This window comes from Penicillium canariense (genome assembly GCF_028826845.1).
Source record: "Penicillium canariense strain IBT 26290 chromosome Unknown utg000002l_segment0_segment0, whole genome shotgun sequence".
In the NCBI taxonomy this organism is placed as follows: domain Eukaryota; kingdom Fungi; phylum Ascomycota; class Eurotiomycetes; order Eurotiales; family Aspergillaceae; genus Penicillium; species Penicillium canariense.
Window position 1 is genome coordinate 4,483,322 of NW_026622729.1, and position 13,757 is coordinate 4,497,078.

The window sequence follows — 13,757 nt, forward strand, 5'->3', positions numbered from 1 at the left end:
GGCAGGGAATGAATGGAAACGGATCAAGAGTGTGGGAGAGAGAGCGTGGCAGCGGGTTCAGAACCAGAACCAGAACACAGAGGTGTATAAAGAACGAGGACACAGAACTGCGCGTCGGTGATCTGATTCCGGCCTGTACGACAGCCTTCTAAAAGAATGCGTCCAGGTCGGAGACGGGAAAGACAGAGGAACCTGCGATCTCGAGGATGAATCTGCAGGACGAGGGAATGCCTCATATTTATCATTGTGGTTCGCGTGGAGCGGGACGGGGCGAAAGCATAGCCCGAAGCGTGGCTTAAAAGTGTATCAGGCATATCGAATGCAAGCAACTGCAAGCAACTGCAAGTCCTGTCCAACCTATCACTTTTGGGGATAGCAGATCGATCTGACCGATCAGCCCGGCAGGGTGGTTAGAGTCCGATAGGGTTCGTGAGAAAGACGGGGACGCTTGGTCGAGTCAAGGAACTGCGGGCAGATGGTAGTCTGGGCTTGTCGATGCTACCTAGATTTGCTCTAGTTTAATTGAAGAGGTATATCTCAATAGGGTACAGATGATGTTGTATACTATGCGGAATCCAAGGTTCCAGATGGGTCCGGTTCCTGGCCAGCGGGTCGGTAACTCCGGGGTAGACATGGCCAGACAGGCCGACAAGGCTTTCTATAGTGCTGTCAATTGTACCGCTAGCTTTCACACTATCTATATGATCCATCCAGCCTTTGCAGGACCAAGCGAGACGGTCTACCGAGCTCATGGAGGCGGATCGCCCGTCCCGATCTCCGGCGCGGCTGAATGTGAGATGTCACTTGCCACTCGCAACAACCTTCCGGGTTCCCCTGAATCCTGGCAATCTAGCTTCGTCTATTGTTGGTCCCGTCCATTGCTGGGTTCATGTGGTTGCACTTTAGTCTGCAGTGGTGTGCTCGTACCAGGAAAGTGGCTCCGATAGGGTCGATGGTATATACAGGGACCAGGTCCCGGGGCCGGTATACCCCGTATATACAAATACTATGGGCGAAAGGCTCCATAGATCGACAGTCGATACTGGACAAGTTTAACCAAACTTGCATAATCCTGGAGAAGAGATCACTGGTTATTATTTGTCAATCTGGACCCCTGTCGGCCGGGGGGTCGTGGGTTGATTCCTCATAAGCGAGTTCTTTCCATGGATTGTTGAGAAGACCTGTCTATGCTCGATGCACGAAATCGAGCAAAGCCTTTGGACGTGAAGGCTCGGCTCCCGATCCAGTCAATTGAGAAATCGCACTGATGATCCCGCCAGGAAGGTCCTCTCGCCATCTCCGAACGGGATAACGTGGCATTAGGCTGGTCCAGCCCGAGGTTCACCTTGGGGACAGAATCTCGGGATGCCTGCAGAAGAGACGGAATCACCACGACGAGAACCCCCAGTACATGCTTAACAGCCATACCTAATTGATGGAGTAAGCATAGGCTGACTATCGAGTATCCTGATCATCACGTCTTCGAAACTTTCCCACTTTCTAAGCATACGGTGCGATATGCGATCAGACCTGGGTCTACTCCAAAGTGGGGGCGGTGAGGCCTGCGCCGCCTCAGGCATTGCGTTTGCTGCCATCGTCGTCACTCAGTCCTTCCGCCGCCCCTCTAACTTCCTTCGACCATTGCCGGGCCTGAATATCGTTCCTCGTCCACCACCCAACCCTCCCCCCGCGGTCCATCTTTGATCTCCTCTTTCCCTCCTACCTACCCTCCTATCCCAGTTTCACTCCTCTCCACCCCCCCGTGAAGCCAAAATGAAGCTTACTTTCAAGGTCCGGACTATCCTTCAAGCCCTTTACCGTCCCCCACCCTGGCTTCCACAGACGCGCTGACTCCTTTTTTTTTCTGCTGTACAGGATCTCAAGCAGGAGAAGTTTGTGATCGAGGTCGAGCCCTCCGAGACTGTATGTGATATTTCCCGCCTCTCTGCTGCGACGTGCTCGACGCCGCCTGGTGCGGGGCTGACCCAGGTTTCTCTTTTTTCGCTTGCTACAGGTCCGGCAGGTGAAGGAAAAGATTGCCCAGGAGAAAGGCGAATATGGCGCGGATCGGATCAAAGTGATCTACTCTGGTACGTGATTCTTTGAGAGAAGTGGTGATGGTTTGCGGAGATGCAAGTGGGAATGCAGCTTTCTCTCTCTGTCCGCCATGGCACTTTCCTGATTTTCTGCAAAGACACACCAGCTAATCAGACATCTTTGCGCATGTAGGCAAAATTCTGCAGGATGATAAGACGGTCGAGTCCTACAACATCCAAGAGAAGGATTTTTTGGTCTGCTTGTCTGCCAAGGTATGGAACAACCGCCTGGTCCCCATTATGACGTCTTTTTCTCCTTCTTCCATGAGCGTGAACTTATACGGACTTGCCACATAGCAACCCAAGGCTGCCTCTTCCTCGGCTGCTTCTTCGGTTCCCTCGACGCCTGCCGCCAGGGCCCCTGCATCGACGCCTGCTGCCCCCGCTCCTGCCGCTCCCGCGCCTGCTACTCGTTCCACCCCCGCTGCACCGGCGACCCCATCTCCCGCTGGCACTGGCGGTGCTACGCAGTCAAATGAGCCCGCTGCCTTTGGTGACCCCTCTGCGTTAACCATGGGCGGCGCTGCTGAGGGTGCCATGCAGCAGATGGAGGCGATGGGATTCGAAAGACCCATGGTGGAACGTGCTATGCGTGCTGCATTCTTCAACCCAGATCGTGCTATTGAATATCTGCTGAACGTGAGTTATTCCAAAATTGGCAAAATTGGACGGGACTTGTTTTAATTTTGATTTTTTATGTCCAGGGTATTCCCGAGAGCGCCCAGCGCGAGCAGCAACAACACCAGCAACAGCAGGAGCAAGGCGCTGCTCAAACCGAAACTGCGGATGTCGGGGGCGCGACCGGTGGAGAGGAGCCCTTCAACATGTTTGAGGCTGCTGCCCAGGCTGGTGAAGGTGGCCGTGGTGGCGCGCGGTCGGCGGGTGCTGGCGGTGCGGCTGGCAGTGATGCAAACCTGGACTTCCTTCGCAGCAATCCCCACTTCCAGCAACTCCGCCAGCTGGTACAGCAGCAGCCCCAGATGCTCGAGCCGATCCTGCAACAGGTCGCCGCCGGCAACCCCCAGATTGCCCAGATCATCGGGCAGAACTCTGACCAGTTCCTTCAGCTGCTTGCTGAGGACCTTGGCGATGAGGAGGAGGCTCTGCCTCCCGGCACCCAGGCGATCTCGGTTACAGAGGAGGAGCGTGATGCCATCGAGCGTGTAAGTATTTGCTTGCCTCGATATTTTCGTTGGAGATTTACTGACTTTCCTTGCCCCAGCTATGCCGTCTGGGTTTCCCCCGGGATTCCGTCATCCAGGCCTACTTCGCCTGCGACAAGAACGAGGAGCTAGCCGCCAACTTCCTCTTCGACCAGCCTGACGACGACGAGGAGTAAACCTGAAACGAAACGTCTTTCTCTTTTCCTTTCCTTATGTTCTGATGAATACCAAGCATGCTGCGGCTGATTTCCCACATTTGGCAGAAGCCTCTCCCAATCCTCTAGTTGCCTTACCCTCCCCTTCCCCTTCATGAACTCTTTCTGGTTGGCTGCTCAGAGCACCGCCCGAGTTTCTTGCCGCTTGCTGAGCCCGCCACACCTGCGTCGTTGCATCCTGGCCAGATCTGCTGCGCGGGCTCTCTCGCTTCTCTTCCCCCATTTCCCCCCGATCCCCCCGAAACGACTTGTCATGTACTTACTTAATGGGCAAAATGGGACGTTTTCGCTAAATTCGGACTCGGGATCGTAACTACGTATACCTGGGCAGACTGTCTCGTGAAGAATACCTAGCATAGTGGGTTGATTGGTTGGCCCCGGTAGGGTAAGGTGTGAAATGGTGACTGCATGTGGCATGCGAAGTTTGTTATCTCGCGAAGCCATGCCGGCCGTCAGTGCGCCGTCCGCCTGCTGCGATCATGCGAATCCGGCCTGGCGGCGGCTGACCCGCCGATCGCACCGGTGCCCGTGCGTACGGAGTACAGGGGATGTGTTGAATGTGGACCACTACCTTGAAGTGAGATGTTAGGTGGCAGTTACATTGGTGGCTAGGGCAATTAGCTTCCGAATCGAGAAGAGTTTGGTGGAGGCCTGCTGCCTGGAATGCGGGTATTGGGTTGGTGGCTTGTGGTGGTTGCCTGTTGATTACTGCCTGGATCGCCTTCGTGTATGTGTATATTATGGCTATTAGGTTGGGCATGCCGAGGTGTTGGCGTGTGATTCACACACGTCGCCATACTCTGGCCTAGGCTCTTGGTTCTAGATACTGTGCCTTTTACATGGGTACAAATTATACGAGGTTGCATTTGTACATTTTGTACCTAGCATATCTTGCGATAGTGTGGCAACTATACGGAGTATACACACTTCAATAGGACCTCCTCACACCCAGCATAGCAGAACAAGGCAGGAACCCACCGAGGGCCTAATAGACCACAAACTCACCCCCCCCCACCCCCAAACAACAGACCTACAAAAACTAGAAGAGTCACTATGGTTCTGTGTTGAACTGAAAACTGTAGATGAGATAAATTCCGGGAATCACATTCAATCCACGCCCATCCCGATGGGCAGTGCTATGTCCGGATCTGAGATATAGCTCAAACTGGTATATCTTCAATGAACGGCAATGAAGACGCCAATGAGAAAACGACAATGAAAAAGATCACACCCAAACGTTTCAAGTAGAATTAACAAGAAACTGCTGGGTGTGGGTGCTGACTTTATTATACTGTAGGTATATCCCCACTCATGATTCCAACCCAATCTAACCGAGACCCACCAGCCAACCAACCCGATGTAAATATCAAAGAAGAAGCGAAAACACTCTATTAGCAAGACCGCCGCACAGACCAGACGCCTAGCCCGCGGCGCCCAATCACCCGCGACAGCGTCGGCAAGACGCCATCATCACCGAAGTCCAAATCATCCAGATTGAGATGCTTGCGGTATGTCCACAGGCGGTAGAGCTGGAGGTTCGGGGCGCGCGGCGTCCCCGTAGCAGTGTACTCGTCCAGGAAGGTAGCCGATGTCGGCGCGACGAGGTACACGGGCGAGACAGCGCCGCAGTGCGGGACGGTCGCGTCGAGGCGCTGGATGAGCTCGGCGCCTGGGATGCCCATGAGATCGAGGGTGTCGATGTGCGCGGGTCCCGCGGCGGAGCTGGAGCTGTTGCCGTCCGCGCCGAGGAGCCACTGCGGCGGGGAATACGTCTTCCACCAGAAGACTGATGCATCGGGATAGGCTTTTACACCCTGAGCGGCGGTGTTGGCGGCGACGATGTCGCGCATGGCGAGCTGGGCGGGTACCACGCCGCCCTGGTGGTAGACGCCCATGAGGAGGCCCATGAATGCGTTGAAGATGATCCACGCCGCGAGGAAGACGCGCGAGCGGTGCACGCGGATGCAGCTGAGGAGCAGTGGGACGCAAGGGATTAGGAAGCGGGGTTCCTGGTGTGGGAAGATCGAGAGGAGGAGGGTTGCGGAGACGGCGGAGACGGCGCGCGCGTTGCGCAGCCAGGAGGGCACGAGCGGCCAACGGAAGAGGGAGAGAATCATGACGATGTAGGCGGGGCCGAGCAGTTGGATCAGGTTTGCGGTGAAGTGTTGGTGGTGTGGGTGTAGGCCGTGTGTGGCTAGGTTGGTGGTGTCGGTGTTGTAGAGGAGGTTGTTTAGCGGGGTAATGATGGGGTTGCGGATTATGGAAAGGAGGGAGCTCGAGGGTCGGTAGAAGGCTGTGTCTGTATAGATTGCTATTGAGGCGAAGAGGGCGCCGAAGCCGAGGATTGCTGCGAGAGAGGTTGGCCTTCGCGTCGGCGGGTTAGTATATACCGTATTCTGTATCGGTTGGGAACAACGCGAAGGAGTGAAACTGAAGATACTCACTTGCGCTGGAAGTACGGCAGCAATTGTAGACCCGGGATCAGAAGGAAGGCAGGGAAGGTAATGCGGTTAAAGACACCGGTCACTGCGATGAACGATAGCACGGCGCAGGAAAAGAACGACGAGCGTTGCTGCAGGCCAGTCAGGTCAGTTAAAAAGCTACCACTACATCCCCCGCAGGCGCTGGCGGAACGAACCTTGTTCTCGACAATGCGCCGAATCAGAACCAAGCCCCATGCCACTAGCAGTGTCTCCAGGGAGTTGGAGAAGGTGTGCGTCTGATATGTCCAGGTGACATACGACGAGGCCACCAGGACGACCGTCGCCCGCCGGTGGCGCGGAGACGGAACCAGCTCATAGATCGCCCAGTCCTCTAGCACAAAGCTCAGCAAGAACATGCCTCCGCGTAGGGCGTAGTACACCAGCTGTGGTGGCGGGTTGCCGGCCCCGATCTCGGTGTAGAACCATTTCAGCAGGCTCATGGGGACCTCGTAGGTGGGCCATAGTGGGAAAATGCTGCGGATGGGGTGGTCGACGGTAAATTCCCAGGGGAGTTTGGATGAATAGCCGAATATGCGGCCTACAATATATGGTGGAATAGGTTAGTTATAGAGGTGTAGATTGGTGAATGGTGGGGTATGCTAGTCGAAAAGGAGGGATCGCGGAAACGGGCGCATTGCAAGGGCCAGCCAGCCGGTCGCAAACGAGAAAAGAGGCGACGGAACCCAAAGCGTATCGCAAGGATTATTTCCACGGGATTTGGGTCCGCGCGTATTGCGGGACTTTTGACATACCGGCATAAACCTCGGGGCCCTGGAAATTCTCATCGGGATGCAAATAGCTGGGCGATAGCGCGAAGTAAACACGGATCAGTAGTAAGAGCAGGTAGGTTCGTCTCCACATGATTCAGGGGTGGGACATGCTGCAGAGACAGCGGCGGGCGGGAACAAAGAATGAGGACCACGGCGAAACCAGTGGGGGAAAAAGGGAAAGATTGAACCGGAGGGTTGGGGATAGAGAAAGAAAAGAAAAAGTAAGTAAGCAAAGACGCGTTGGAGGAAGTTGGCGATGATATCACTGAGGGCGCGACCTGGCGGCAGAATGTTCCGAGAAGTATAGGCTAGCTCATTCACTAACGACTAGCTGTTAACTAGGGAGCGCTATAGTTTGACTAGATCTGCTTGGACCCGAATGTACCGTGTATCTGCTATCCCAGCACACCAGGCGATCTATCGGGTGTGACAGTTCAGAAATGCACCATAGCATGCTATTGGCCGCTACGCTGGGAGTGATGGGTACCTATTTAAGAGTATACTCAGGGCCCCTACTTTGCTTGATTAGGTATGATAAATAGCCCTTACAAACGATGTCTGACCCTTTGTTTCAGAGACATCAGGCAGAATCTCCTAGAGTTACTAGAATAGCCCTAAAATAGTTAGCTTCATCACCAATACTCGAACCTTAGCGAAGTAACAAGGAACAAGTACTGTAACACGGCGTGTTAACTAGTTCCAGGCACCCAATTGGGCCCGTGGGGGCTGAAAGGGCGGCAGTCGCAGAGCCGCCAGAGTGACTAAGGCCAACCTCACTTCCCTTCTTAACCACTCGGTTCCCCGACTTCGTCCCCACCTCCCACCTTCATTGCCTGCACAACCCCGTCACATACTCGTGTCTATACGTGAGTTTCGCCCTCTGATTCGACCTTCTTTTCTCCCTTCCACTCACCGGACCCTGATCCTCTCCCTCTCCCCGCCACCTTCCACTGTTCCACCATTTCACGTGCTAACCACTCTGCACCCTCGCACCAGATCTCACCTTCTCCAGTCCTCCACATCGAACTTATATCTTCTACCAATATGTCGACCCAGATCACTCTTACCAGCAGCGATGGTGTCGATGTCTCTGTTGGTGAGTTGAGCGAACATTCTTGCCCGCCCGCCTCGGGCCTCAACCCCGCCCCAGCTAACAATCAAAAACAGACCGCGCCGTCGCTGAGCGATCCGTTCTGATTAAGAACATGCTGGAGGACCTTGGTGATTCCGGCGAGGCGATACCCATTCCCAACGTCAGTAACCGCCCGTTCCCGTGTCTTGGATGCGTTTATTATGTTCGCACAAGCTCACCACCATCGAAAAGGTTAATGAGGCTGTCCTGAAGAAGGTCATCGAGTGGTGCGAGCACCACAAGAACGACCCCCCAGCAACGGCGATGACGACGACAACCGCCGCAAGACTACCGATATTGACGAGTGGGACCAGAAGTTTATGCAGGTCGACCAGGAGATGCTGTTCGAGATTATCCTGGTACGTTCCGCATCCAGCACTTCCTGCACACCATGCCCGCCGGAGGGGTAATAGCCGCGCGGCAAATCCTGAACCCTCACTAATACATTCATACAGGCTGCCAACTATCTGGATATTAAGGCCCTGCTTGACGTCGGCTGCAAGACTGTCGCCAACATGATCAAGGGCAAGTCCCCGGAGGAGATCCGTAAGACCTTCAACATCCAGAACGACTTTACCCCCGAGGAAGAAGATCAGATCCGTCGCGAAAACGAGTGGGCCGAGGAGTAAGTCACGACACACCCACCAAAACTTGCACATTTGGATTCTTTGAAACCTCACTGACATGAACCAATTCTCACATAGTCGCTAAACGGGAGCCTCTCCTGCTTTAACGACTTGCTTCACCGGCTCCTATACCTACACCCCTTACACGCCCTCAGCACCCTCCCACCCACCGCCTAGCTATCCAACCCCGTTGGAAAAATAACGAACCGATGCTCACCCCCCACCGACTGAGTTCGGCTTTAAGTTGGAAGGATCTCCCGGCTCTGGCGTCGTGTAGCTACTGCTAGTCTGGACGGATGACCTCGATGCCAGGGTGATCCTTTCTGTTTCTATGTTTCTCCCAATCTCCTTTGCTCTGAGGCGGCGTTTGTAAACCAGCGGCTTTTTAAGCTAGCTCCCTCTAAATGGGTTTTCTTTTGTGTAGCTTTTTATTGAGAATGGCTTCTGCTTTCTGCTCCGCTCCCGGGGCTGGGATAGGCTCAATGAAATACATTTTTTTACTCAGTCTCCTTTCTCTCTTGTCATGCTATTCTTCTAGGCCTCTTGGTCCTTTGCTGGGCGTTTGGGAAGTGGCTTGGTATGGTACTATGCTCCCAGAATCTGCTCGGCATACTCTTACTCTGCATATACACGGGGAACGAACAGATTCTATTCCCAGCTACCAGCTACCAAAGAAATGTACCGGCTTGCATTTACATGCTCAACCACATCTTGTTGACGTGATAGCGTCCGTCAAAACATGACTTTGTCCCGACCCCTCTGCCCCCAAGTCTACGTCATGTAAACGTCCCACTGGCACCACACATGCTGCCTGGCGCTACCGCTCATTCGCCCATTTCTGGGGAACTAGCGTACGTCCTCCTTTGTAGACGGGAGTCTCTATCTCGCAGGGTTAAGGGTGGGTTTGATGACGGTTGTCAGATCTGATACTGGCAGGTTTTGTTGGACCACTGTATTTCACTTTTGTGCAGGACTATAATGCAGTCAGTGTTGCTCTTGTAGGTGCGCCCAACTTTGCTGGAATGAGGGTGCCCCGACGGGGTGGCTCGTGGATAAGGCTTTGCCCATCGCATGACACTTTCCACGCCATCTCCATCGGTTCTACACAACACCATACTAGACATCTAAATGCTCTATTTAGTTCATATAAGGCACTTATATAAAGTACTAACTCTCAGTTGGTGAAATAACCAAATCTTCCAATGCGGAGTGGGGGCGACCCCGATGGTTTTTCTGTATCACTCACTATATATATTAACGTCCCGTTAACCACGCACTCGAAATCATGTCCACTTTTCAAGTGAGGAAATATTGAGCCAGTCATGAAAGTCCAAATACCCTATAGAATCAAAGTTCAGGAGCTGGAATGATGCAACTATGGGCTTGATCTGGAGTGGGCAGGTTTGGACGTTTTCGGCATTCAGCGTCTCCGGAGTCAAGGTCGTTAAGGTTTGGCATGCCACAACAAAGCAACTTGAAGTACCCTAAAGTTGCTAGTGAGATGTCGCTTCGCTCGCTTGCGTAACGCCATTTGTCGGGAGTTCGCTTTTCGAAAAAAGTTTCCCTTGTGAGATCACTTGCTACGATTCTCTGCTTGTCACACTGGCCGTCAAAACGGCTGACCAACTAAGCGCGAAGCAAGGCCTTGATTGGCATGGAAAGCAAGTTGAGTAAAAACATTGATGCGGTGTACGAGCTCTCGAACCATTCGCAACGTGGTGAATACGCCATGAGAGGCCCGTCTTCCTGATAAGTGTTGTGACTACTCAGACCGAGCCAGACGTCAGAGAAGGGTGATGAGGTCCCCAAGATCCATGTCCCATTGACGAGGCGCTCATTTACGACGCGCTACGCTTTGACAAGGGGATGAATGCTCCAAGTTGCCACACAAACCAGCTTTTACAGTCTATAAGCGCACCCGTCCCACCTACGCAGACCACAACCGGAGCAGCAGTGCAAGACAAAAGGGACGTCAATTCGATTCGATCAGATTTTTGTAATAAGAAAAACCCTCCCCGCCAGTCTCAACCCCGTCGCAACAGCGAACCGTGAGAGGCCCTCACCCGGGTCCCGCTCCTCCGCAAAAAAGATTCATCATTAAGCACTCAAGCAACTGGTGTCGAAATTTGAACATGGATCCAGACTCGGGCAGGTCGTCGTTTCTGTTCGGAAAGAAGGGCGGAAACGAGAGATCGAGCGACATGGGTATATGCATATCGACCGGGGCATTGCGCCTGAGAAAGATAAAGACACGACGGTGCGGACTTGGACGTAGTTTCTGCTTTTAAACTAGCGCATCCAATGGGGACAGATGAAGCGGGTGGAGCGGGCGGGCATCGCGTCGTTAGGATATCGAAACATGCAACATCGTTGGAACGGGATCTTGACGGCGTGGGGGTACCGGGTGGGAGATGTCCGGGTCGAATCTAGATGCCCAGACGGGTCTTGCGCCAGTGTCGCCGCTTAGCGTTGTATCTGTGAGAATGGGGAGTCAGTGACTGGTGGCTTCATTTCATTTCTTTCGTGGGCGTGGATTTTCGGCTCGACGGGTGCGGATTGTGCGGGTGTCATGATTTTTATCTCCATTTTTGCGGAATGGCCGGGATTTTCTTTCTCTTGAAGACGAGGGCGCAATTTACCTGATGGTGTTGCCGGTGCGCAGACGAATCCACTGGGGGATGGGGCGGTTCTGACGCTGAGCTTTGGCAAGCTTTTGCTTGGTGCGGAAAGTCTTGTGGCTCTGTAGGGGTGGAAAGGTGTTAGCCGGCGCTGCAAAAATTCTGGCCGGCGAGGAGGCGGGCGAGAACTCCTAAAGAGTCCATGGGATAGAGCCGGGAGCGAATGCTGGTGAACTTACCGGCATCTTGAAGGCTTGGTCGCGACGGCGAGCTGGTTTGATGGGAGAAGATGTCGTCGGTCGGGAGGCGGATGGTTTGTGTGCGGCAGGGCTTGGCTTCGCTTCGGTTCGGTCAGGTGATGAGCCGGGAAGTATCGGCCTGAGGCAAGGACTGAATTATTGAGTGCCTCAGGCGTAAAAGTAATATTTTAAGGCCACCTATACCCTAATTGAGCGACTGGATATCGAACATTTTGCTAACAAGTAAACGATTATTCGATCTTGTATGAGCCTCAATCAACTACCAAGGTTGCCATTGTCCAGGCCTTCATGTTCATCCTGTTTAATTTTTTTTCCCCATTTTTCCTTCTTCCCTTTTTTTTCATTTTTCCCTTCATAAGCCGGTAGCCCAGCTTGTGTCCAATTTTAAGGCTCTCTTGACAGTCATCAGTCCGCATTGAACATTTTTGATCAACTCAATTTTCACACTATGCGACGTTTGAGCCTAGGCAGCATTCTGAGGACAGACTTTTCCCAACAAGTCAGAGTAGATTTAAATAGATTTAGTTCATTGCCTAATGATGTGACAAAAGTTTCGTGCATATAGTCGCCTGAGGCTGCAATCAGACGACTAACGTTAGATATCCCCTGGCCGGATTTGGAGTCCGCCACTCTGAGGAATTTGTTCGAGATTTCCCGCAGTGGACCCTTCGCTAGTGGCCGGGAGTTCGATTCATACGATAAGGCTTCCTGGTCATGCACAACATCATTTTAGATCTGAGACCACCAGATCATGATGTTATGTGTCGAAAGCAAACTGACTCATAAGTAGCCGGTGACTATATCTTGCCACTTTTCGAGATTGATCTGCGGGAGATCAAGGGCAACTGCGGGTGACGTTCGATATATCGCAGATATTCCCCAAAGCGGTTTGTGCTGCGGCCCCTCCTAAAAATGGGGAGATGAGACCAAAATCACTACCAGCGTATGGAGCCCTGTTAATCCTGTTTAGGGGGAAGCATCGGTGTCCGGGCCCAAGATTCAGCCGATCACCGGACGGATGAAATGCACGGCCCAAGGCTCGATCGTCATACCGGCCCTTCTAACTGGCGGGTCCGTGCAAGTGTACGCACGCAGTGGTGTCGGTGGACCAGGTTGGCCAGGTCACATTTATTGGGGGGTGAGGAGGGGGTTTTTTTCGCTCTGCAAAACCCCGTAAATGCGTCGCTGATACGCAGCCTGGAGCCTACCGTCGGCCTTTGGAGAGTCGGCGACACTAGAAAATTAGGCAGGCCGCGTGAAATGGGCAATGAGTCAAGGTGCCCCACTTGGGGAAGCTTCGTATTCGGCTCTGGCGTTTTCACGGTCGCCTAGGGTCGCATTCGTGTGCATTGCCATGCCGCCCCGTTAATCCTATTCATAATACCGGCGTGTATCACGATTCACCCGGAGTTCTAAGTCTATTCGCGTGGTAGTACCTGGGGGTAGGCGAGGCAGTCCTGAGGAACCGGAGCCCTTTTTTTGGGTCTTCTGCTGGCTGTGAGGAGTGCGGGTAGGTTTAAAGATGTTCCACGGTGGAGAATGGACGAGGCTCTGGCTCAAGGCTACGGAGTACAGTGTATACCTTGCGGACGAATTGGACGGATGTGCGAGACTTGGAAGTATACCCATATTGGGACGGGTATAGTTGTACCCGCCGCAAGGACTAACACGCGGATAGGACAATGATAATACCTACCGAGGAACTAACTCCTCGAGGAAGATAGCTTGTCAGCAACTAACTAATTATCCGAAGCAGCAGTTAGCACCGTATACTGGACCACTCAGAATGCAGTCAATCGCTTGGAGAGTGCACAACATGCCGGAGACTCTAGATTCCGGCCCACTCCTCGCGATCGGTGCCCCCCTTAAAAATAGTGCCTTTTTTTAAATCATTATTTGACCCTTTTCTGTAGTCCAAAAATCCAAAAATCCAGATGATTCCTGGTTCGCGTTAGGCGATAGTCTCTGCCTGTTCCCAGCATCCTAAATTCTATCTCTTCATTAAATACAATCTCGTTCGCCTGCTCGTTTCGCCCGTTCTCTTTCTTTCATTCCGCTTCTGTACTTCTTCCGAATCCCGCCCACCCGACAGCTCTGCGGGCACTTCAACTCTAATAGCACAGGGACCCTTTTACATTTTATTGTTATACATCTTCATCCGTGTCATTCTACCTGACTTTTTTTCTCCCGCGATCGCGTTGATCTTCCTTTTTCGATCATCCCCCTCTCGACGACCGCGTTAACCTTCCGTTCCGTCTCTATTAACCCTGGCAGCTGGAAGCCCATCCTCTGTCGTATTGAGACCGCACGCCAATTTACACGGCACGTCAACCGCGTTTGTGGCCGGATAGCTCTGAATTTCTGAATGGAGGAGTGGCCCGCCACCAACTAGGA

The 13,757-nt window shown here is 53.1% G+C and overlaps 4 protein-coding genes across 4 annotated transcripts; 2 read left to right on the top strand and 2 right to left on the bottom strand.

Annotated features, from left to right (window-relative positions):
- Positions 1-1,773: 1,773 nt before the first annotated feature.
- Positions 1,774-3,435, top strand: N7482_004770 (putative UV excision repair protein (RadW); the record flags this gene model as incomplete). Its single annotated transcript, XM_056686895.1, has 7 exons — positions 1,774-1,791; positions 1,876-1,923; positions 2,015-2,090; positions 2,230-2,309; positions 2,394-2,735; positions 2,801-3,259; positions 3,319-3,435. 7 exons carry the CDS (start codon positions 1,774-1,776, stop codon positions 3,433-3,435), a joined length of 1,140 nt encoding a protein of 379 aa, XP_056545637.1.
- A 1,430-nt stretch (positions 3,436-4,865) lies between these two features.
- Positions 4,866-6,818, bottom strand: smp3 (glycosylphosphatidylinositol-alpha 1,2 mannosyltransferase smp3; the record flags this gene model as incomplete). Its single annotated transcript, XM_056686896.1, has 4 exons — positions 4,866-5,838; positions 5,919-6,046; positions 6,113-6,495; positions 6,710-6,818. The coding sequence occupies 4 exons, from the start codon at positions 6,816-6,818 to the stop codon at positions 4,866-4,868; spliced, it is 1,593 nt and encodes a 530-aa protein (XP_056545638.1).
- Positions 6,819-7,771: 953 nt separating this feature from the next.
- On the top strand, positions 7,772-8,488 carry skpA (SCF ubiquitin ligase subunit skpA; the record flags this gene model as incomplete). Its single annotated transcript, XM_056686897.1, has 4 exons — positions 7,772-7,823; positions 7,895-8,051; positions 8,116-8,218; positions 8,315-8,488. The coding sequence occupies 4 exons, from the start codon at positions 7,772-7,774 to the stop codon at positions 8,486-8,488; spliced, it is 486 nt and encodes a 161-aa protein (XP_056545639.1).
- Positions 8,489-10,887: 2,399 nt separating this feature from the next.
- N7482_004773 (60S ribosomal eL39 domain-containing protein) lies at positions 10,888-11,423 on the bottom strand. Its single transcript, XM_056686898.1, has 3 exons — positions 11,343-11,423; positions 11,125-11,294; positions 10,888-10,960 (listed from the first exon to the last, which is right to left on the bottom strand). The coding sequence occupies exons 1-3, from the start codon at positions 11,346-11,348 to the stop codon at positions 10,912-10,914; spliced, it is 225 nt and encodes a 74-aa protein (XP_056545640.1). The 5' UTR covers positions 11,349-11,423; the 3' UTR covers positions 10,888-10,911.
- Between the last annotated feature and the right edge of the window lie 2,334 nt (positions 11,424-13,757).